General features: G+C 35.3%; 1 protein-coding gene across 4 annotated transcripts in view; it reads right to left on the bottom strand.

Moving 5' to 3' along the window:
* Positions 1-1,945: 1,945 nt before the first annotated feature.
* Positions 1,946-22,042, bottom strand: part of LOC123321602 (3-hydroxy-3-methylglutaryl-coenzyme A reductase-like) — a 59,028-nt gene continuing 38,931 nt past the window's right edge. For all 4 annotated transcript variants that reach the window (XM_044909287.1, XM_044909289.1, XM_044909286.1 and 1 more), the window contains exons 2-12: positions 21,563-21,738; positions 11,938-12,052; positions 8,015-8,102; positions 7,771-7,961; positions 6,945-7,051; positions 6,738-6,892; positions 5,161-5,277; positions 4,112-4,356; positions 3,687-4,024; positions 2,730-3,256; positions 1,946-2,660 (exon numbers count right to left, since the gene is read on the bottom strand). In XM_044909287.1, the coding sequence (XP_044765222.1) occupies positions 2,069-2,660; positions 2,730-3,256; positions 3,687-4,024; positions 4,112-4,356; positions 5,161-5,277; positions 6,738-6,892; positions 6,945-7,051; positions 7,771-7,961; positions 8,015-8,102; positions 11,938-12,052; positions 21,563-21,730 (2,643 nt within the window). In that variant the 5' untranslated portion in view covers positions 21,731-21,738 and the 3' untranslated portion in view covers positions 1,946-2,068. The remainder of the gene's footprint in view (positions 2,661-2,729; positions 3,257-3,686; positions 4,025-4,111; positions 4,357-5,160; positions 5,278-6,737; positions 6,893-6,944; positions 7,052-7,770; positions 7,962-8,014; positions 8,103-11,937; positions 12,053-21,562; positions 21,739-22,042) is intronic.

Genomic DNA, 22,042 nt, shown 5'->3' with positions numbered 1-22,042 from the left:
AAGAATGAGGAAATAGTAATTGATAGCGCCCTATTTCAAATCCTCTGCGTGAATGAATCCTAAAAATCCCCACTTGAAGCAAAAGCAAAAAAAATCATTCGTAAAAATTTCTCTCGTAAAATTACCCCTTCATAGGCCCGGAAATCCCATTCCCATAAATTTCGATAAAAGCAAAGAATTCCTGGGAAATAAATCGATTCAATCCTATTTGGAATGCCCTACGTGAAGTGAAAGCAAAAAAAAAATCATTCGAGTAAAAATTTCCTTCATAAAATTCCCATGCATATGCCCATGAAATGCCAGCGAAATCCTGCGGGGTCAGAATTAGTAGGCGATTTTGCCGATAGTTCAGCGTTTTGCCGCAAAATGTGGTCAAAATGAACTGAAAATGTGGCGCTGCCGTCGCTCTCTCGGAACCGGTCGAAATCGGGACGGAATATACGGGGGCAGGCGAAAAAGTATTTCGATCTTAATTCATACGGGGGTCGTCCAAAAAGTATTTTTCCGAATTTATACGGGGGCAAGCAAAAAATATTTTCGTTCAGAATATACGGGGGCCGTTCGAAAGTAATCCAACCAAACCGACCACGTGACACAAACAAAACAAATATGGCGGAAAACTATTTTCATTATTTTAAAATTTTTCTGTCAGCAAGACGTGCGCATTCGTAAGCGCAGTAGTCGACTGTTCCACTTCAAAGGTGAAGCCACTAGGTGTACTTGACCACGAAGTCTGCGTGCCCCAATACAGCTACGAGGTAGCCATCTTGGAGGACTTACCGCTAACAACTTACCACCGCTTCTAGATCCGTCCATGGCCGCGCACGGGGCCTAATCAGGGGTCTCATTGAAAAGTGTTATACTTAAAGGCTGGAGGAGTCGGACAGTGAGTATTATGGAGATGGGTGCCGCCACCTATCAGGTGTTTACTCAACTATTTAGTGTGATGACCCAAACTAAAGAGGAATCTGCAGGACGGACACAGGGTTTCCGCTATCGGAACCTAGATGGCGCACCTATCGACACATCGCTCTCATACTAGAATTATTTCTGGATGGAATATCACCTACCCTCCTACTGTATTTATCTCATTTTGATACTGATTATGACCAAAAAATATTTTGCTGAGTTAATTATTCTTCAACCACCGGAGTGAATTACTCACAGGGTTTTGTTCTTTATTTCCTAGAAATCCTGGCAAATTGATTCAACCCTAAGAGGTTGGCACAGGTTCCTACAGAATTTTTCCAACTTTGATGCTAATTAGGATTAAAAAAAAAACTCTTCCCGAATTAATTATTCTCCACATAGTGGAGTGAACTACTCATAGCGTAAAGTTGTTTACTCTAAACCATCAAGCACTGCAGTGAAGGACTCTAACTAAGTTTCCTCTTTATGATTCTCCATTTCAAACCCAAAATAATCAGTATTATTTCGATATGAAAATCATCTTGATTCATCGATCGTTGCACAATTGAACGCACGGCAATTCTAAGCCAATAGTTGCTTTAATTGGGAATTTCTTAATATATTGAGTGAAATTATTACTAGCACTACACACTATTGGGGGAATAAGAGGAGAATTGATTAATGAGGGGTTTTACTATTGAAAAATGAAGGAGGTTTTTACTCCAATATTTTTTTCACACGTGAGGGAGATCAAATAGCACTGAATCAATTCATTTTTTCAGAAATTTCTCTTGTTCTTTCTTCACGGAATTCCATGAAAAATTTTTCAAAGAATTCACTTCACACTCTCACAACATTGTCAGAAATGCTTAGGATGGGAAGTTAAATAACCCTTCAGAAATAAATTTCAGTAGGTGATGATATTTTATATGATAAGTTATGGTCAGTGCTAAAAACTCGTCAATGAACTATTTTCCGGTGAAGAAAATTCGCATCATCGTAATAATAACGGAAATTAATGACATTTGGGAAGAAATTTTCGTAAAAATATATATTGGAGAAGTATATGTACAAATATTAGTAACAAACTTAACAACATGAAGTTCACTGAACCTCCTTATAATTATTAAATATTAAAGCTAATTATTCTAGAATCACTTTAAACATTATTATCGTTACATGGAGGTATTATCAACTGTTGACTGAATTCGTTTGGCAGTACTGTTCTTGATCTATTGTGCCTCAAATGACTTTTCACCAAATGACCAGCAGCTAGAGCGGACATTAAAGAAAGTTCGCCGGCTAATACTGTAGCACATACAATTCTTGCCAGTTGGCTGGCATTCTCCCCGGGATTCTCGATATTTGCACCCTTCACCCCCAACATGTCGAGACATGCTCCTTGAGCTTTAAGTACTGTTCCTCCACCAACTGTACCAATTTCTATTGAGGGCATCGTGCACGATATGTACAAGTCTTCTCCATGATGTCCCCAGGGTTCCATGAGGGTCATACAGTTGCTACTACTGACGTTCTGTGCAGGATCTTGACCTGTAGCTATGAAAACTGCTGTTACTATGTTGGCGGCGTGGGCGTTGAAGCCACCAATACTTCCTGCCATAGCCGAACCGATCATATTTTTCGAGTTGTTCACGTCGACCAATGTATGCACGTCTGTTTTCAAAATCGTTGAGACAATTTTGGCGGGCACCACTGCCTCACAGACCACCGATTTACCACGTCCCTCGATCCTGAAAACATAAAATCGTTCGGTCAAAATGTCAAGCATTGGGGAGGAGTGAAAGAATAGTTAAACTTACCAGTTTACTGCTGCTGGTTTTTTGTCGGTGCAGAAATTTCCGGAAAGGCTGAGAATCTCCATCTCGGGGAAAATTTCCTGTACACCCTTGAGCGATATCTCAGTTCCTTTAGAAATCATGTTCATGCCCATTGCGTCTCCAGTCCTGGCTACGAATCTGACGAACAAGTATCTTCCGGCTATTTTTACCAATATCTTATCCAGTCTGGCGAATCTGCTGCTGGAATCGAAATTTTTCTTCATCACGGCGAAGTTATCGGGTGTCTGCATCCATTTCATAGCCTCGCTAGCCTTCTTGATCGAGGGAAATCTAACAACTGGACCTCTCGTCATACCGTCTCCCACTATGCAACTTGTTACTCCGCATTTCATAAGGGCTCTACATCCCCTATTGGTGCTAGCCACGAGACATCCTTCTGTTGTTGCCATTGGGACGTAGAATTCCTTAGAATCCAGAAGGAGCGGTCCAGCATAGCCGACAGGGATTGGTAGGTAACCTATTACATTTTCGCAACAAGCTCCCATCACCTGCAAAAATAAACATATATCATTTATTGTTATTTGACCACGATATGGAAATCTATGAGGAAGGAACGCAATCATTCAAACAACAAAGGGACTAAATCGCTAGTCACAAGTTAAGGATATTCAAGTTTTCCGAAGATGCATGTTGTTTTCGCCCTCTGGTTCATCTTGAAGCTATTTTTATCTAATTCAATGATTTATTGCCCACGTGTAGAAAGGAAATTGGGTTTTCCTGAGGAGAAATCACCAAATAATTCAATACTCTCAACTTTTGACTATTTTATAATATCTATCAGAAAGAGTCAATATTTCCCCATACATCTTGTAAAATCCTTGCTTATTCAGATCACCCCTGAGGCGTTTAAGTTTATGAAAGCTTTGTCAAGTTTACTAGATACCAGAGACCCCCCTCAACGAATTATAGAAATCTCACCTGTTCGTAATTGTAATTTTTGTAAGGAAGGTTTATCAGAGCCTTGGTGACCTTAGCCTGTGACCCTAAGATCCTCCTCCTAATTCCCACACCTCGCTCTGCATCTTCGACAGCTTTCTCCAACTGATAGGCCGGTATTTGTTTCTTCTCCACCAACATAATGACCTCTTCGTCCCTTAAGGCCGCAGCACCTAGGTCGCTGTCGTTGTATATTTTCAAGCATTCCTCCAAGCTGCGGCACGTTTCGCCCATCCTGTCATCTTCAGGTGAAGAGCTTTCAACGTCTGATATTTCAGGGAAACAGTCGGTTTGAATTTCCTTGTCCACCATATTGGAATCTGATGGAAAAAACGTTGTTAAGGAGGTTGTACCCAAGATACATAAACTTTTTTGGAAGCTCGGTGTACAAATTATGATAGTTTTACCTGTATCGTCATCGTCTTCTGAAGATATTTGCCCAGTTGAAGGGAAATTATTGGATATGAGGGGGAAGCTCCTGTGAATTCGTCTTCTGCTTTCTTTTTTTGGCATTTCAGTCCTTCTCTCTACCATCTCACTGCTCAGTAATTGTTCGGTAAGTTCTTGTTTATTTTCGAAGAATACGAATTTGATAACAAGTGCCAGCAGGAGAATCAGAATGACGATTTGATCAGCTCCAAGTGCTATCCATCTGAAAATAAATAGTTTTTTGGTATCTAGTAGCTAGTAGCATTTTGGTGTTTGCATTCCAGAGCGCACTTTTTTTTAATTGACCAAAAACAAAGACACTTTAATTGATTGTCCTGTTGACGGTTTTGCATCTTCCTGAGTGAGAACAAGCTCGAGAAAAAAATGGTTTCCTCGCAGTAGGTCTAAATTTGATGTCCTGGACGAGTTGGGTTTCAAAAAAAAGATGCCAATTAAGTTTGCCTCAAAGCAATGCCAACTGTGAACGTATATTCAGATTTCCAATGCCCTATCTAAACTTTTCATAATATGAAAAACGTAAACAAAGTAAGGAGAGAACTTTAAAAGAAAATTTTTCTACAAAATAGAGAATACCGTAGTACTTTTTAATGTTATCTATTGTTACACACTAAAATCCAAAATATAAAAAATTTCTTCCTTAATTGTTTTCAATGGATCACGAAGCTCAAATAATAATAATAATTATTATTCCACCCATGATTCTGATTTCCTGACAAATTCATTCGAAACAAAATAAAATAAATGATTTATATAACTTTGTGAGAAAACAAATTTTCCTCAATCGCGTTTTATGGTCCAAAAAGTCAACATTAAAGAATTTCGAATCTCTTCGAATTCAGCACACCGAAAATTGAACCGGAAATGTTCTATTTATTCTTGAACCAACAATCAATGTTGTTTCCTGTCCACATAACTTTTTTCGTAGAAACTTTCTTGTTGAACTAACATACTAGCTTGCTGTCTGAAAATTGGAGTACAAAGATAGTTAAGATAGAAAATCACTCACTTCATAATTTGTCCATGTGCAGCACTAGCTTCTTCTGTCCCATTCAGGGCTATGTGGTCTTCAATAACAGTCCGGGTTACGCCGTTTTGATTCTCGTAATCTCTCAAAGACCACCGACTGAAAAAAATCACCATCGTCAATTTCTGTCCGGATATGAACCAAATCCACTCATATTCATGTTATTGCAAACGATGTTCAAATGAACAGTCTGCTAAAGAACATCTTGGGAAATAGTGAATGAAGCCGGAAAGGTCAAGAATATGCTTTTTTTAGAACATATTTGAGGATGTTTGAATAATGTGTATTATTAGTCGGGTGTTCGAATTGTTATTCAAATTTTCCGGAATTCCCGGAATGGGTTTTGATCTGAGAAGTGCATGAATCAACAGTACGGTATTGATACATGATGTGCTTAAAAAGTATGACTTATATACAGTGTGATTCGCGTTGAATGTAAAGCACCTACAAGAGACGCTTGTATTATGTACCAAAGGATCTGAATTTTACTGAATATAATAATATTTTTCTATATTTGGTAAGATGTATCATTCTTGGAAGACATAAAGGGAATCAATTTTACTGAGGTTTTCTCTAATTCTTAATTCTTTACTATCCTTGTTTTGGTTGTTATCTTTTTATAATAACATTCTAAATTCTGGGAAATTTCAGGACGAGTTCCGAAAGGCAAGATTTATAGGAATTTCAAAACGTGGAAAGGATTCTTCTGATCCTAGTAGTTATCAACCCATTAGTTTATTGAGTGTTCCTTTCAAAATTTTAGACTGGCTGATTCTTTTTAGGACTGAACCGACTCTGGAAAATATGGTGTATTCTGAATCGTATAAGAACAGGTCACGGACGTTGCAATAGTATATTTTTTCGATGGAATTCAGTTGAAAGCCCTGGTTGTGAATGCGGGGAACCAGAAGAAACCATCAATCTGGTTAATCATTGTCCAATTTATGAATTTCAATTTGGTTTTAGGGCTATGAAAGCAGTTATCGAACTTTTTTGAATTGGATTGAGAATTTCAGGTTCTGATATATAGAACTTAATTTTTTTATCTTGCATTTTTCTGCCTTTGTTTTTTTTTATTTTTGATAAAATTTTCTGGTAACTTTGGAGAAAACTGCCTAGCCTTCTCTCCGAGGAAAGGATCAATTTTTGCAGTGCGAGATGCCCTTCAATATGAAATATGTCAGCTTATTTTGTAAACAGTTTTAATCTCTTACAATCTACCACACTCATGGTGAGACAGGGTTTTTCACTGGAGTTTTCCCCTAAGCTCTTGTATCATACGCAATATTGTATGGTACCATGTTACACTAACCTCTGCTAAAACTGTATCTTATATAGAAATATTGAGTGTGCCATATGCAAAATTTTGTCTGAGTGAAAAGACAATGTGAGAATAGAAAATGGTAGCTTACTCGTGAAGCTAGATTATTTACTACACGCTGACTATTATCATTAATTGCTGATAGCTGTGGTACACGCACATGAAGAAATTTAATTTTGAACGATTGCAAAACTATTGTCATGGTCGTTATTGACATCAAGTTCGGCGTAATATTCACCTGTGTACATGCACCATCATCAGACCTGCAGTCATTATAACCTTGACCCTCTGTACAACAGGATTGAACCTGTGGTCTTCTTCCTTGAGGATTTTGGCTATCAGCGCAGATCCTCGTCTAGCATACGAATTGGTACTGCGTGATAACTGGAAATACTAATGATTTACGGTCAATTAGAGAAAACAATTTTTCAATTTTACAACTAACCTCCAGTATTAACGACAGGCAAGCTGGGTAAAAGGTCATGAAAATAACATAATTCACTAAAACTGATATGCAGGCAAAGTAGGATAATCTCTCCAAGCGGTGAACACCTACAAAAAAGTAAAGTGCAAAAATCAAATCGTGCATCAGGTTTTATTTCGATTTTTATGACAGTGCATAATGCAGCAGCGTCTCTGGACAATCTAGATCATATGGAGGAAAGAATAAATTGCCCAAAAATACTATGAATCAAAATTTTGGGGACACATACACTGCTCAAAATTTGAGTAGATAACCTGGCTGAAATGTTAAGTGTGCTTTAGAGCGACGACATAGTAGAGAAATGATCGCATTGGCGAGCTGTTGTAATGTCTGCGGTGGGTGAGGTAAGCGGTGTAATTGCTGTGATATTGCAGACCAGACATCCTCAATAGAATGTTGGTCTGCACATCTACAGAAATTTTTTAACTAATTATCTAATCAATTATGTACCTTGAGGACCATATTTTGTGTGTGTTTACTATGCAAACATACGCCTCTCCACATGGTATGTACACCAATACTGAAAAGTCATGTGCGAAAAGTAAATTTTCTCTAGAATAGCCCCCTCAATTTTTTAGCAGTGTATTGAGAAAATATTGAATAATAAAAAATAAAAAAATTGTTCGAACGACATGCATTACAATATAATCATAATGAGACTCCTTTGAAATGCTGAAAATACCACTTGATTTCGAGGTTTGTCGATGAGATTAAAAAACTATCTTCGATGAAAAAAAAAATCAGTCAACAAACTAGCCAAATCTGCCTTATAAGTGGAGTGACTTACCTGACAGAGTTCCAACTCCAATGACAAGAGTTTCAACAATCGCATCCAATGTTAAGCTGGGACCAACTACTGACATACCCCTCGAAATGTTGGTTTTAACTTCTTCCTGGTTGGAAGCATTTAAAGCTAAACGAGCCAACATTACGGCTTTCGGTAAATCGATAAGGAGAAGAAAGAAGAATATTGCATCCCTGAAAACACACGGATCAATATTTTCGACGTTGCATTCTTAATTTATATTTACTTCAAATCGCTAACATCAATGCCTAGTAGATTGATAGCTGCCGAGGTGAATATAAAGCTAGAGAAAACTGTGAAGAGTCCTGTTATACCTGAAAATTGAAATTTTTTTATCTGACTGCCACATGATGAAGACAAATCCAAAAAAATTATACTTTTCAGTCAATTTTAATGTTCTATTTTGGGTCACTTCATCAATCGTAAAGGCAATCACCCCAGAAATATTCAATTCTATCCGATGAAAAAAATTTTCATCGAAAAATAAACAACCCTTTGAAATTTTACCTTTATTAAGCTAAGCCATTGAAATAAGGACAATGTACACATAAGAACAAAGTTATTTCTTAAATTTCGTTTTTCTTACACATATACCTCGTGTCATAGAAAACAGAACAATACCCAGTATCAATGAAATTATCCCAACAATTTTTTGTATACACTTGTCTTAGGGTCATGTAAGAAATTGATCGAGCATACCAAAGACTGCTTTAAATAAATCAATCAGTTTCAGGTATATTGAAGTTATATCGAAAATATCTTTCCTAACAAAAGACGAAGACATACTGGGTGTTTCTTTTCAAAGTCAGTCTTTAACTGCACCTACCTGATGGCGAAGAGTAGGTATAATAAAACGATGTAGCTGAAGACCAAAAAAATTGGAAAAAAAGATTAGGATATCTCCGAGGTTTAGAAAATGTTTGTTGCTTTCGAACAGATGAATCCAAACTCATAGAAACCCAAAACGAAAATAATTGGAGAAGCTTCACTTCCATATTAATTAACCATCAATCAATGACTCACAGTATTTTCATGAATACCATATGATGTGCTTAATGGTTTTCATTTTATTCGTTCGGCATTTCGATTCTATAACTGCAGCAATTACAAACATCTACAGGTGGCAAGCAGGGTTTCCAATGAAAAATAATGCGCAATTATGATTTCTATTGGAGAATGACTGGGGTATAATTTTTACGCAATTCGAATTGTTCACTTTTGCAGCATGAGGATTTTTCATCGTTTTATTGAGCAAGCTGATTACGAGTAATTAAAATCGGAATGAACCAAGAATGATAAAGGATCATTGATTGCGTATGAACTTGACTTTATTATTTGCATAACATTACTAATTGTAATTGTGTGCGTTTTACATGATTCCATTAGAATAAAGCTATCATTTATCCCCTTTATACGAATATTGGTATTCACCATTAGTTTGATATCGGAGCATATCCTTATTCACATTGAGAGGAACGCTGAGTGATATGTGGGCCAAATAAGAGTTTTTCCACAGTATCAATAAATATTACAACGCATTCACAAAAACTCTTGGAATTATCTTAAAAAAAAAGCTTTAAGAAGGGGAATCTGCAGACTAGAGTTGAACATACTTCGTGTAGAGGTACGTAGGTACTAGAGGCATTGAGTATTCAGAAAAAAAAATCAGATATTGGGTATTTGGACAAGGATTTTATTTATTCTTCTTGTGACAGTGTAACAACATCGATGATACTGAATAACGATTGAGTATTAAGGTATAATACTCAATTCTACAAGGTATGAGTACTAGAGGCAAATTATTCAGAAAAGTTTTTATAATAATTTTAGGTTAAGCATCTTTTTCTAGAGCACTGATGATACAAAAATAAATTTGGGAAACGTTAGCCATGAACCAATAAACCACAAATGTGAAAAGTAAATTGAAAATTTCATGTTCCCCCAGTATACAGGGTGAGTCTTTGACTCGTAGGAATATTTCAACAGTAGATTCTTGTGGCCAAAAGAAACATTTTATTCCTATACCATTTTTTCTGATCCGGCCCTGATAAAAAGATATAGCCATTTTGAGTTTTCAAAATGAGCTTTGCAATCCCTAGAAAAACAAAATTACCTTCAGAATAACTAGCTGAATCTGTGACATAACATATCTGTGGATCTTTTAAAAAGAATTGCATTCGGTCAAAGTACCCAGTTTTTGGAATTTCACAGATATTTTAATTTTTGAGCATCTCATTACTCTAAAACGGCGCATTATACGAGACAATATGAGGAATGCTTCTATTTTACAAAACGTTCAAATATTCATTAGATAGTGTCCAACTTAGTTTCAAGAGTTGGGTTCTTTGAATTTTTGGTATTTTTATGATAGGTACCTAATGGTAACAATGAGAAAACTGGAAGACGTGGGTGATATCTTGTGTTCGAAAAAGATTAGTCAAATAAATGAGAAACTATATTCCGCAATCAATTTCATTTGATAAAATCGATTATGAAAGACTGAAAATAACATTTTTCATGGATTTTTAACAGCCTGTATCTTTTAAACCGAGCCTATTCGGAAAAAATGGTAAGGAAAAAAAGTGTTTCTTTTGATCTCAAGAATCTACTGTAAAAATATTTGTACGACTCAAAGGCTCACCCTGTATATGTCCAGTAACAATTCCGTATCATCATGCGTATCGTGCACACACAGGGAGATCAAGATCACCAGTTTGTCGAATGAAGATGTTTAAAATTCCTTTTACTTTCAGCTTGCAGAAATACATAACGTATTATCCACAGTTACGCTTGCGGAGCTATAAGAGATGCTTATATGAGCCAAAGTCACTTTCACTCATTAAAAGTCCCAGATTGATACTAGTTTCATTCGCGTAAAAGTACTCTCCTTGATAGAGCGCACACAATATATCGACTGACATAAAAATATGCCCATCCGGAACGAATTGGCTAATGGAAAATTGTTTTGATTTTGCTCCGAAGAAATCACGAAAAGTGATAACATCAAAACCTTCCATATTCGGGAGCACTCACCTCAAATGTTCAAAAAAATCCGGTGAAGATTTTGACAAAAAATAAAACGAACTCAGTTCTTCTTGAAGAGTACAAGTTTGTGAAAAAAAGAAGGACTGAATAAGCATTATTCTTTCATTTGGTCATTCTTCTTTACAAGATGAAAGAAGACACTTATTGAATTGCAATTCTCAATTATTTCATTGCCTGAAGATGGTCATAGTTTCCGCCTGATTTTTCTTGGAGTTTCAGGTCAGAATAGATACTCGAACAATAATTACTCAATAAATCTCCTTATCAAAGATTTTCATCCTCGCTGAGGTTGATGTATGTGATGAAATTACAACCCTTCTTACAATAATTGGACTCCCTTCAAAATAAGGTTCAGTGTTTTTGCTGATTGTCCGATTCACATTACTTCGAGTAATTTGATGTTCAAAAATTAAAAAGTATCTCTGAAATTTGAGAAATTGGGTATTTTGGCTGAATACAAGTCTGTTTAAAAGATCCACAGATGTGTAGTGTCACAGATCAAGCTAGTTCTTCTGAAGGAAATTTTGTTTCTCCAGTGGCACAGCTCATTATGAACACTTAAAATGGATATATCTTTTTATCAGGGCCGAATTGGAAAAAAAGGTATAGGAAAGAAGTGTTATTTTGACCTCAAGAATCTACTGTTACAATATTTGCACGAGTCAAAGATTTACCCTGTATATACTCTATGTTTGCATAAAGAGGGTTGTAAATTTCTTTTCTGATACAGTCAATTGAGGATGGGTGATATAATAACTTTGTGTGCATGATTAAGGAAATGATATTTTTTTAACTGAATTGAAACCAGGTTATTCAGCGTTGCAGCATAAATTGAAAAAAAACAAAAGAAATGTGGAGTTTATGTCATACTAGACATAGACAATCATGTCATGTTTATATTTCCATCAATTGTGGATGATCTGGTTGAAGTACATGACTAAGATTATGTACTTCGTTAATTTTTGTACTGAATGTGACTGCCTGTTCTGTAATTTGAATTAAAAATATCCCAAAAACAATCACCTCTCAAATGAACATGTCCATAGTAAATATCAGTGCCAAACGGCACTGTTGTGATCCAAAGTATTAACCAATGTTACTCACCTAAAATATATTTGTTATCCAATTTCCTCAATCGATTGAATTGGTAGTAGCCGAAAAGTATAGCTAGACTTCGTATGAGTGTCATTGTTATCATATCAGCTGCATGGTATTCAGCCTGTAAAAAAAAACTGAAATAGAAAAATGGAACAACATATTCGATCATATTTTCGTGAAATCATCCTCTCTGGTTCCTACTGAACCTAGGCCACTTGGTTTCATGGCAAATTTCATTCAGAATCCGTAATCTCATAAGATTCACATTCTATCCATTTACCACAGGCATAAATTTGAAATATCAATACTAAAAATCTTGAGGTAAAGTCAAGGGTTAAATTTTCAGATTTCACAGTTCCCTAAAATTTTGCAGTCATGATCCTCATTGTATTTATTATTGTTGGTATGTTATTCCCAAATTTCAACATTGAAAATGAGTTACTGCTTACATCTAGCTCAATATTCAAATTGTAGCAATCCATTTACATAACAAGATCATCAGTTTATCAACGGTAGATAAAAGAAAAAGTCTCAGAACGAATCGAAATATTTTTATCATGGTCTATTCATGTAATCCAGCATCTCATCCTTTGGACTACGCCGAAATTTTTTTAGAAATATCTATTAATTATTTTCGGAGAAGGGATAATGAGGAATAATACTAAACGAGAAATTAATATTCGATGTAACTTCTCATTCAGATCAATGCCATTATCTCGGGATCAATGAATGATCAATGAGCGATAGTATAAACCAGATAATCATCGATTTAATGAAGAAATTACCTGCAGCTACCTGATACCCATGTTAATTTCTTTCATTTGCTAAATTCTCTATGAATTTCCTAACGTCAAGAATTCAGCATTTACCCCATATTATTGCGAAATTCTACCATCATTTCACAGCCATTTACCTTTCAATTTCAAGGCTGTATTACAAAACAGTATTTTTCCATTCGGTCTTAGAATGAATTAATACAAAATTGCAAGGAGAAAGATATTATCCCATGGCTTAATTATGATGAATCAATCACGTAAATCTAACTGTAATTTGCGCTTTAACTAATTCAAACAAACGTGAAAAATTAATCCTATTGTGATTATTTTCAAGTAGAGTACCTCATAAACATATCAATACACATTTTAATTAGACACTACACCGGTTTCATTTCAATTACAATCGAGCTCTCTTCTCTCTCCTCATTCATATTGATTTTCAAGGTTTTTCTCATCTTTCGAGAATTCATTGGTGGTAGAACAATAGTTCATAGTTTTCATATTGGTTATTTCCTTTCTTCGAAGACACAATAAGTCCTATTTTGAGTGTGAGTCAACATACTTGCTGATTGATTAATAAGAAGTAGTGTTAACTTTCAAAGACAGTTTTTTTCATGCGTACATAATTGGAAGTGGATAATAACTTTCGAAAAACTTCGCAATTTTCATTTACATAACGTAGGCTGGATATTTTTGTAGTGATTATGACCTCGAGGTTCCGTTTACTACAACAAGATCCTTCCAATCAATGACTCAGTCGTAAAAATATGAATATAATTTATCGGGAAATTATGATAATTTTATTCAACTACTGTCAAAAAGACTTACTGAAACAATTAAGCGCATTACTGGAAGGTTTTAATTATCAATCATTGTTAGAACAAGTAGTCAATTTGAGAAGATGAAACATGTCAAAAAGTTTTTTCCGGTGGAAATATAATTTTTTTTAAATAACCATTTCTGCCACTCTACATGGCGTTTTTCTCTACCACGGTTTTTCCGTCATGAAATATATTTTTCATGGAATATATCAATATACATTTCTCAAAAATTGAAGTGTATATCCGAAAGAAAACTTTCTTTTTGCACTTGATTGAAATTTCTAGTAGTGTACATACCAACGTTGGCAGAAATCGTTATTTTGATGAAAAAAACCTTAATTTTTTCAAGGAAAATATTTTTGAACTAAGAACAGATCACATGGTTTTCACAATAATGAGTTTTCAAACCACGGTACGTGTTTCGCTATTACAATAGCAACTTCAGGTTGGTGAAGGTATAATGATAGTATCGCCCACTTTAATTCAATATTTGCTCTTAACTGTGAGATGTTTCAGGCTTATCGATTCATTTTGGGATACCCTGTAGATGTATGTACCAGAGAAACTTGTCCGGAGTGGTCTACATCTCGAGACCAGACTCTAGACTAGATTTCATACTGCATTGGCGAAGTAAGAGAAGACGAGACGTTTCTTGGTCTTACATAACAAGAAGAGTGAGAGTCTTGCAGCTGTCTAGTTATAGAAGTGTAGTCTGGAGGCTATTTCGACCAAGACAAAAAAATTTTATTCGAGAATCTCCGAAATCATTGTGAGTTCATTTAATTCATTATCTCAAATAATGAACGAGAGCAGAAAAATTTGAAATTATGTTTACAGACATGTACGAGGATTTATTGATATCTAGTTAGCCTAGACCAGTTCCATGCATGAAAAAAATATTGCGTTACCATAGCAACGAACAATAACTCATTAGAAGTATCAGTTTGAAGTTTGAGGTCAAAAAAGTAAACCAGAGATACGCAATAAATTAAAAGAAAGAAGATGTCCACTGAAATTGTGAAAATCGAAAAATTGGAGTATCGAGCCATCATCAAGTACCTACATTTAAAAGGGTTAAGAGGTAAGCATATTTACGAAGATATGCTCAATACCCTTGGTGATCAATGTCCTTCGTATACGACCGTGAAAAATTGGACTGCAAGCTTCAAAAGAGGGAAATTTTCCATTGAAGATGATGCCGATTGGGAAGGCCAGTTTCTGTGTCAGTTCCCGAAAATATCGATGCAGTTCATGACATGACTTTATCAGACCGTTGAATTGGGCTAAAACGGATATCTGAACCACTGAATATTTCATACGAAAGCGTTCATCATATAGTCCACTTCAATTTGGACATGAGGAAAATTGTTACAAAATGGATCCCCGAATGTTTGAATGTTGACCAAAAGCGTGCAAGGGTAGAAGAATCGCCTTCGATCTGTGCTCGATTTAAAAACGATGTAGGCTTCTTAAACCGAATTGTTACTATGGATGAGACTTGGGTACATTTCTACTATCCAGAAACAAAGCAACAATCGATGGAATGGCGACACTCTGGTTCTCCAAGACCTAAGAAGTTTTGTGTCCAAAAATGCTGGAAAAGTTCTTACTTCAGTTTTTTGGGATTGTCATGGAGTAATCATGATTGATTTTTCGAATAAGGGTGGAACAATAACCGGAGATTACTATTCGACAATACTGACCACTCTACGGGAGGAAATTAAAGAGAAAAGAAGCGGAAAGCTATCCAAAGGTGAAGGATTGAAACCTGCACACATAAAACTCGAAATCTTCATTACAATGTTAATGCAATTTTTTTCTGTCTCAATTTTACTATTGTAAACATCATAATAAAATGGTATCTAAAAGAGTTATCATGGAATCTTTGAAATAATTTTAGCAGATACTCAAATGAAGAAACTATTGCATTGGAAGAGGACCAAATTTAAGTTCGTTATGTAACAAGGATTATTTTTGCAGGTTTGAGGTTTGCTCAGGCAAGAATAATTTTCATTTCGATTCCGATTTAGGTATTTGACTGCTCATACCTACTGTTATTTACTCTTTCGTGGGACTGTCATAATAATACAAGCATTTCTTATAAACAAATAAATGAGCACAATCCGTTCATCAATTTAAAATAAGAAAATCCTGAATTATCGAAAATTTGATCGTTCTACAATCGAGCTCCTTGTTGAAAAATGAGTTATATTATAAGACTGAATACAAATTCAGACTGGCAGTCCGGCCCTGTACGGCGACTGACCTTTCTAGTGCAACAGCGATGCTTTCACTGTCAATGCCGAGAAATTGTTCAGTCCTGTTGTTTAATCTCTCGTGTTGTTATTCATTTCACTCACTTTCATATAACATCATCATTATTTAATCCGATCAATGTTTACTCTAGCATACAGGATGATACTTATTCGAATTCCTCCGCAAAAAAAAACGAATAGAACCAACGCTCTGCTTTTCTTGTGAAAACGATTATTTATAGCAAAAATTGAATGATATTCATGAGAGCTCAAATCAAAAATTTCAGCAAAATTCACTTGAAAATTGACTATACTAAAATAACAAAATAAACTATTTTGTTCAAACTCGAGGAAATCGATATTCGGAAAGATATATTTTCCCAACAAGGCATTTTGCCAACTCCATTTTGGAGCTATTCAAAGAAGAATTTGATGCATGTGATAAAAAATGTAAAAATTGTTTTTTTGCGGTCCTATTGAAGTTGTTGGTCGTTGCCAACAAACCTAGAATTGAAGAGGCTTTTACCTAATTCAGCATAATGCGTTAAAATGAAACTCAAGAGTGGACATTTGAATGGTGTGCCATTTGAAACAAAAGTTGCCCTGAAATGAAGAAAAGTTTCGATTTCATATAGTTTATGAAAAATCCATTATACTTTTTTAAATTTTAAAAAAAGATACAGGCTCCCTAACGGTTTTATCGAATGAAACGAATTTTGTTATATAGTTTTTCATTCATTTGATGAATCTTTTTCGAACACAATAAATCAACCATGTCCAGTTTTCTCATTATGACCATTACATACCATGAAAATACCAAAAATTCAAAGAACCCAACTCTTGAAACTAAGTTGGACGTTATCTAATGAATATTTGAACGTTCTATAAAATAAAAGTATTCCCTCTATTTTCTCGTATCATTATATTTTTCCAGGGATGGCACAGCACATTATGAAAACTTAAAATGGCTATATCTTTTTATCAGGGCCGAATTGGAAAAAATGGTATACAAAAAAGTGTTTCTTTTAACCTCGAGAATCTAATTTTTGTACCAGTCAAAGACTCACCCTGTATATATCAGAGATAGAGTAAGACTAGATGAGTACGGACTGACTATAAAAAAATTAATTCCTGCTTCTCCCCACAAAGCTACAGAGAGATTTTCGAAATTCCTGGAGATACTAAGAACATCATCAAACCCAAAGTTATCGACAGTATTCATTTAAATTTGGTAGATTATTGACACATCCTGATATCGATTCAGATAGATATCAATAATTCCTATATTCCAGAGGCGGACTCATTAATCCTTGATGGAAGTGTTCAGGCTAAAAACATAACTTTGCATTTTGAATTTCAAATAATTGTTTCGCTTTCTAGAAAGAATTCAAATTAAGCTTCAAAACCTGATACCACTCAAAGTGGTACAACATCTGGAATTCTTCCTTTATGAATTTTTGAAATCCAACAAAGTTCAAAAAATTTAATTTATTGACATAAACAGGATTGAGATATCTTATAATTGAAAATGAAAAGTGAAAGTATTCGTGAAAAATCATTTAGATAGTCGGGAGCATTAATAAACGCATTTAGTTTTGTGGATGTAATTCTCCATAAGCGTGGTAGGATCAATCAAATAACTCAAATATACCACAAAACGCTTTTTTGGTATAATTATATTCTCTGACGTCATATTTGAGCTAATTAACATAATATTCTACACCTCCACGGAGTTTTTCAAGAAGATTCTTACGTTCAATATTAATTGATGACTTCCACAAGATCTCAGTCCTGTTTATGTGAATAAATTCAATTTTTCGAACTTTGTCCTATTTCAAAAACTCATAAAAAAATAATTGCAGATGTGAAAACTTTGTGTGATACCTCGTATTGAATCTTAATTGAGGTTCTTTCTAAAAAGCGGAACAATTATTTGAATTTGAAATTCGATATACGAGGTGATATTTTTACCCTTAACACTTCAAATGAGGATTAATGAGTCCGGCCCTGGAATAATGAAAATAATCTATACCTCTCTGACTCGATCTCAGCATGTGTCAATAACCTCCCAAGTTTCAATGAATTCGGTCAATAAGTTTGTCTTTGATGATGGTGTCAGTATTTTCATGAATTTCGAAAATCTCCCTGTAGCTTCTTGGGGATAGCCAGGAATTACATTTTTATAGTCAATATTCAGCTAGTCCTACTAAGCTAGTCTTATAAGAGTATGTTATTCCCAGTAATTTCTAAAAATTTTGAAATACCAAGAATATTATTGTGTTTATGACCTTACTACTTATAACTATGGTACTGCACGCGTGGATATAAAATTTTCAGTAGTTTTCGCTCGTGTTTTTCGGTGGGTAAAGTTTTAAGAATGTTATTATCTTCATTCTTGAAAAAACTTTTGAATATATTATGGATAAGAAGAAGGACATTCAACAAAAAACTTCTTTCTGCTTTCTATTCTAGGACAACTGGTAAATTTATATCAAATTTTGATGCTTCAGATTAATTTGGCTTTTGAAAAAACACCAATTGTATTTGAAACACTCATTGAGAGAAATTATATAAATAATTCACAATTGCTATCAATTCTCAATACGGAAAATTGGGAAATTATAAAACGACTTCGGAATTATCGGAATGGTGAGATATGATCCGAAGCCAACTGGATGGAATCAATTAACAGGCTATTCAATAACCTAGAAGAATTCGATACCGCGTTTGTTTATATTGCAGAATCAACAAATAGTGTTGAAGAAGCGTGGAATTCCTACTAAACACAGAGACAATTTCCAACTTTCTATTACCGACCAATTAAAAAGTTGTGTGGGGAATCACATGGTCGTGGCAGAAATGAAGACACTAGCTAAAACAACGATTCATATGGAAATCAAAGTCGAATGATGAAACTACAAAATTACGTGAATCATGGGTGGGGCGGTTTCAGATATAACCTACATTCTTTGAGCCAGTATGTTCCATGGAGATGTGATATCCCATCGGGGTTTGAAGAAAAAAGAAAATACCTCAATGAATTTACCTCCAGATACCAGCGACCCAAAATTTAGGCTGCCTTCTATCAAGACCACCAATCATAACTCTTCCCTTGACTACTCATGTGCTGGGAATCAACCCCCTATGGATTTTGGTGACAGTTTCTTCTCTTTAGTATTTTTTCCTGTCTAATTTAACAGTGCTCATTATTCTCTAATTCTAGTCGGAAAGACTTTCAATTGCTTGTCCCCTCAGGTTGTAAATGTTTCTGAAAATATCGATATCAAAACTGATAAAATAATATATGCAATTAGCTACATCCCAAAAAGTTAAGAGAAAATTTATACGTGATCAGTATCATGAAAACGTGACCGACAAGATTTATCCATAAATTCGAAGAATGCCGAAAATATCCGGTCAAAGTGTATCCAGTGTAGCTATCGACCAATGGACCTGTCAATCTTCGAGATGATGCAACATAATCTAATAACGAAATATAAGACTGCCTCGAACTGCCAATCATAAGTACCACAAGATAAGATTGACGAGAATTATCCTATCTCAAGTTCGAATTATCGTCATAACTTATCACTGGAAGATCCACTTGTGTCTTCAGATTCATCTTCTCACGATGATGACATAATATGCAGCCTGCATCTCTTCATTCTTATGAAGGTCGTTTAATGGCTGATGAGAGAGAATGGGTCTTGTCCGAAATTATAATTATTGAGAACGGGTTTATCCACCTATTATATATGTCATGCAGCATATGCTGCAAGAACTTATCAGAAAAAAGTTCCACTGAAAAGTTGTACCGACTACCGATCTGTGATTGTGGATTTTTCGACCTATTTAGAAAACACGAGGTCCTTTTCGTTAAAAAACTATGGACAAATTGAAAGGAAAAGGACAGTCCTTGAAATTCAGGTCATTCCTTCCACTAATGTTTCTAGGAGGTGTCCCCAACAATTTTAACATGAACATATACAATAACGAAATCGTAAGTCGATGGCAATATTGATGCATAAAAACTGAGTATTAACAAGCATAAAATTCGAACAATGCTACATTTACGTATCATTGGCTTCAGTTGCACTCAGTTTACGTCTAGGCATTATTGCTAAACAAATTTTCAGATATAAAATCAAAGTTTATTGTTAGAACATAAAACGATAACTGAACCAAAATTCTTAAAAACACGAACGACAAAAACTTGCCTGAAACTGGAGAAATTATAGAACAGGGCTCAAAAAACCATTCAAATATGGGAGTAAACATCTGATTTCTCATTGGTGGACAAGAATCGGCAACGTTTGAAACTTTCTGAAGTTTCTGAGCAGTATTCAGTGTGACAAATTGAAAACTTGCCAGTCCAATTATGTCACGACAAGGATGATTTCAGAGAAAATGCCGGAACACGTCAATTTCTATTCGAAGGGGGAGGTATTTTGAGCAGAATTGTAAGCCGAAATCTCCTCAACCCTAGGTGTAGGAGCTATCACTCCTAAATTCTCAATAAGGAATAGGGGGTGAGCTATACCTCAATTAAAAGATCACTTGACCCTCTACATGAGTACTACGGTTTGCAAATTTTTATTGAGTCCTTGAAGTAGTTACAGGGGCTGACAATTTGAAAACTTGCCAGGTCAATTTTGTCTCGACAAGGATGTTTTCAGAGAAAATGCCGGAACAGGTCAATTCTCATTTGGAGGGGGACATGTTCCTAGCAGAGTTGTGAGCCAAAATCTCCTCAATTTTAGGTGTAGGGGTTATCAACCCTAAATCCTTGATAGGAAATAGAAAGTGAGCTATATCTCAATTGGAAGACAATAGTAGAGGAACATATGGTCTTCCAATTGAGGTTTAGCTCACCCTCTATTCCCTATGAAGAATTTTATTATTTTTATTCAGAGGGGGACATGTTTCAAGCAGAATTGTAAGCCAAAATCTCCTTAATCTCAGGTGTATTGGTTGTCACTCCTAAATTCTAAATAGGGAATAGAGGGTGTGCTATACCTCTATTGGAAGACAATAGTATTATGTAGAGGGACATATTGTCTTCCAATTGAGGTTTAGCTCACCCTCTATTCCCTATGAAGAATTAAGACGTGATATCCCCTACACCTTGGTTTTGAGGAGATTTCCGCTTACAATTCTGCTCAAAATATGTCCCCCTCCCTCTAAAAATTGACCTGTTTCGACTTTTTCCTTGAAAACATCCTTGTCGAGACATAATTGGCCTGGCAAGTTTTCAAATTGTCACCTCCTGTAACTACTTCTTGAAGTAGTTAGTTAGTTGATTCCTTGGAATCAATAAAAATTTGCAAACCATAGTATTCATGTAGAGGGACAAGTGATCTTTCAATTGAGGTAAATCTCACCCCCTATTCTCTATTAAGAATTTAGAGGTGTTATTCCCTACACCTAGGGTTGAGGAGATTTCGGCTTACAATTCTGCTCAAAATATGTCCCCCTCCGAATAAAAATTGACCTGTTTCGGCATTTTCTCTGAAAACACCCTTGTCGCGACATAATTGGCCTAGCAAGTTTTCAAATTGTCACCCTGTATTTATACACAATAAGATAATTTGAAGCAGTTCTACCTGTGTAGAAATGAGAAATGCTGAACCTGTATTTTTGGTTAAAAATTAATCAAAAGTAGGAGGCAAATGAAGACTTTTTTGCCGCAAATATGAGAACTCTCCCCAGCTCAAAACTCAGTGAAAAATGAAGGGTAATTATTATTGAAGGCACTTCAAAACAATTATTTGTATCTTACCTCTTCTATACAGTCCCCACAGGATCTCACTGTTGGTTTAGGTGGAGGTGTCTGGTACTGGTAATCCACAGTCATCATGCATGCTGTCATGGTAAGGGTTGCTACTATCACCTCCCAAGGATGGGAGGTGCAGAAGTTCCCATGCATTCGAAAAAGTCGACTAGACATTTTATTTTCTGAAAATAAAAGGATCTTCAGTGATAATAATTCCAATAAGATGCTAAGTGATATTGTTTATATACGCATATAGTACTTCAAGTTGAATTTTCTTATATCTTGAACGTGAACCTTGAGAGTGAAAGCCGATCAGAAAAAAGCTAAAAAGCAATTTTTAAACCGAAACATTAGTTTTATAGACTTTCCTAAACAAAAGTGAGTTTTTAAGAACGATAAGCAGAAATGAATATTATTCAAAAATTCACCAACGACATAAAAACTGATTCGCTGTGGAATCGGTCATTTGATCTTCATTTATTATCA

The sequence above is a fragment of the Coccinella septempunctata genome, chromosome X (assembly GCF_907165205.1).
Source record: "Coccinella septempunctata chromosome X, icCocSept1.1, whole genome shotgun sequence".
Classification (NCBI taxonomy): Eukaryota; Metazoa; Arthropoda; class Insecta; order Coleoptera; family Coccinellidae; genus Coccinella; species Coccinella septempunctata.
Note: the sequence above shows the minus strand (reverse complement) of the source record. Positions and strands in the feature narration are given on the sequence as shown.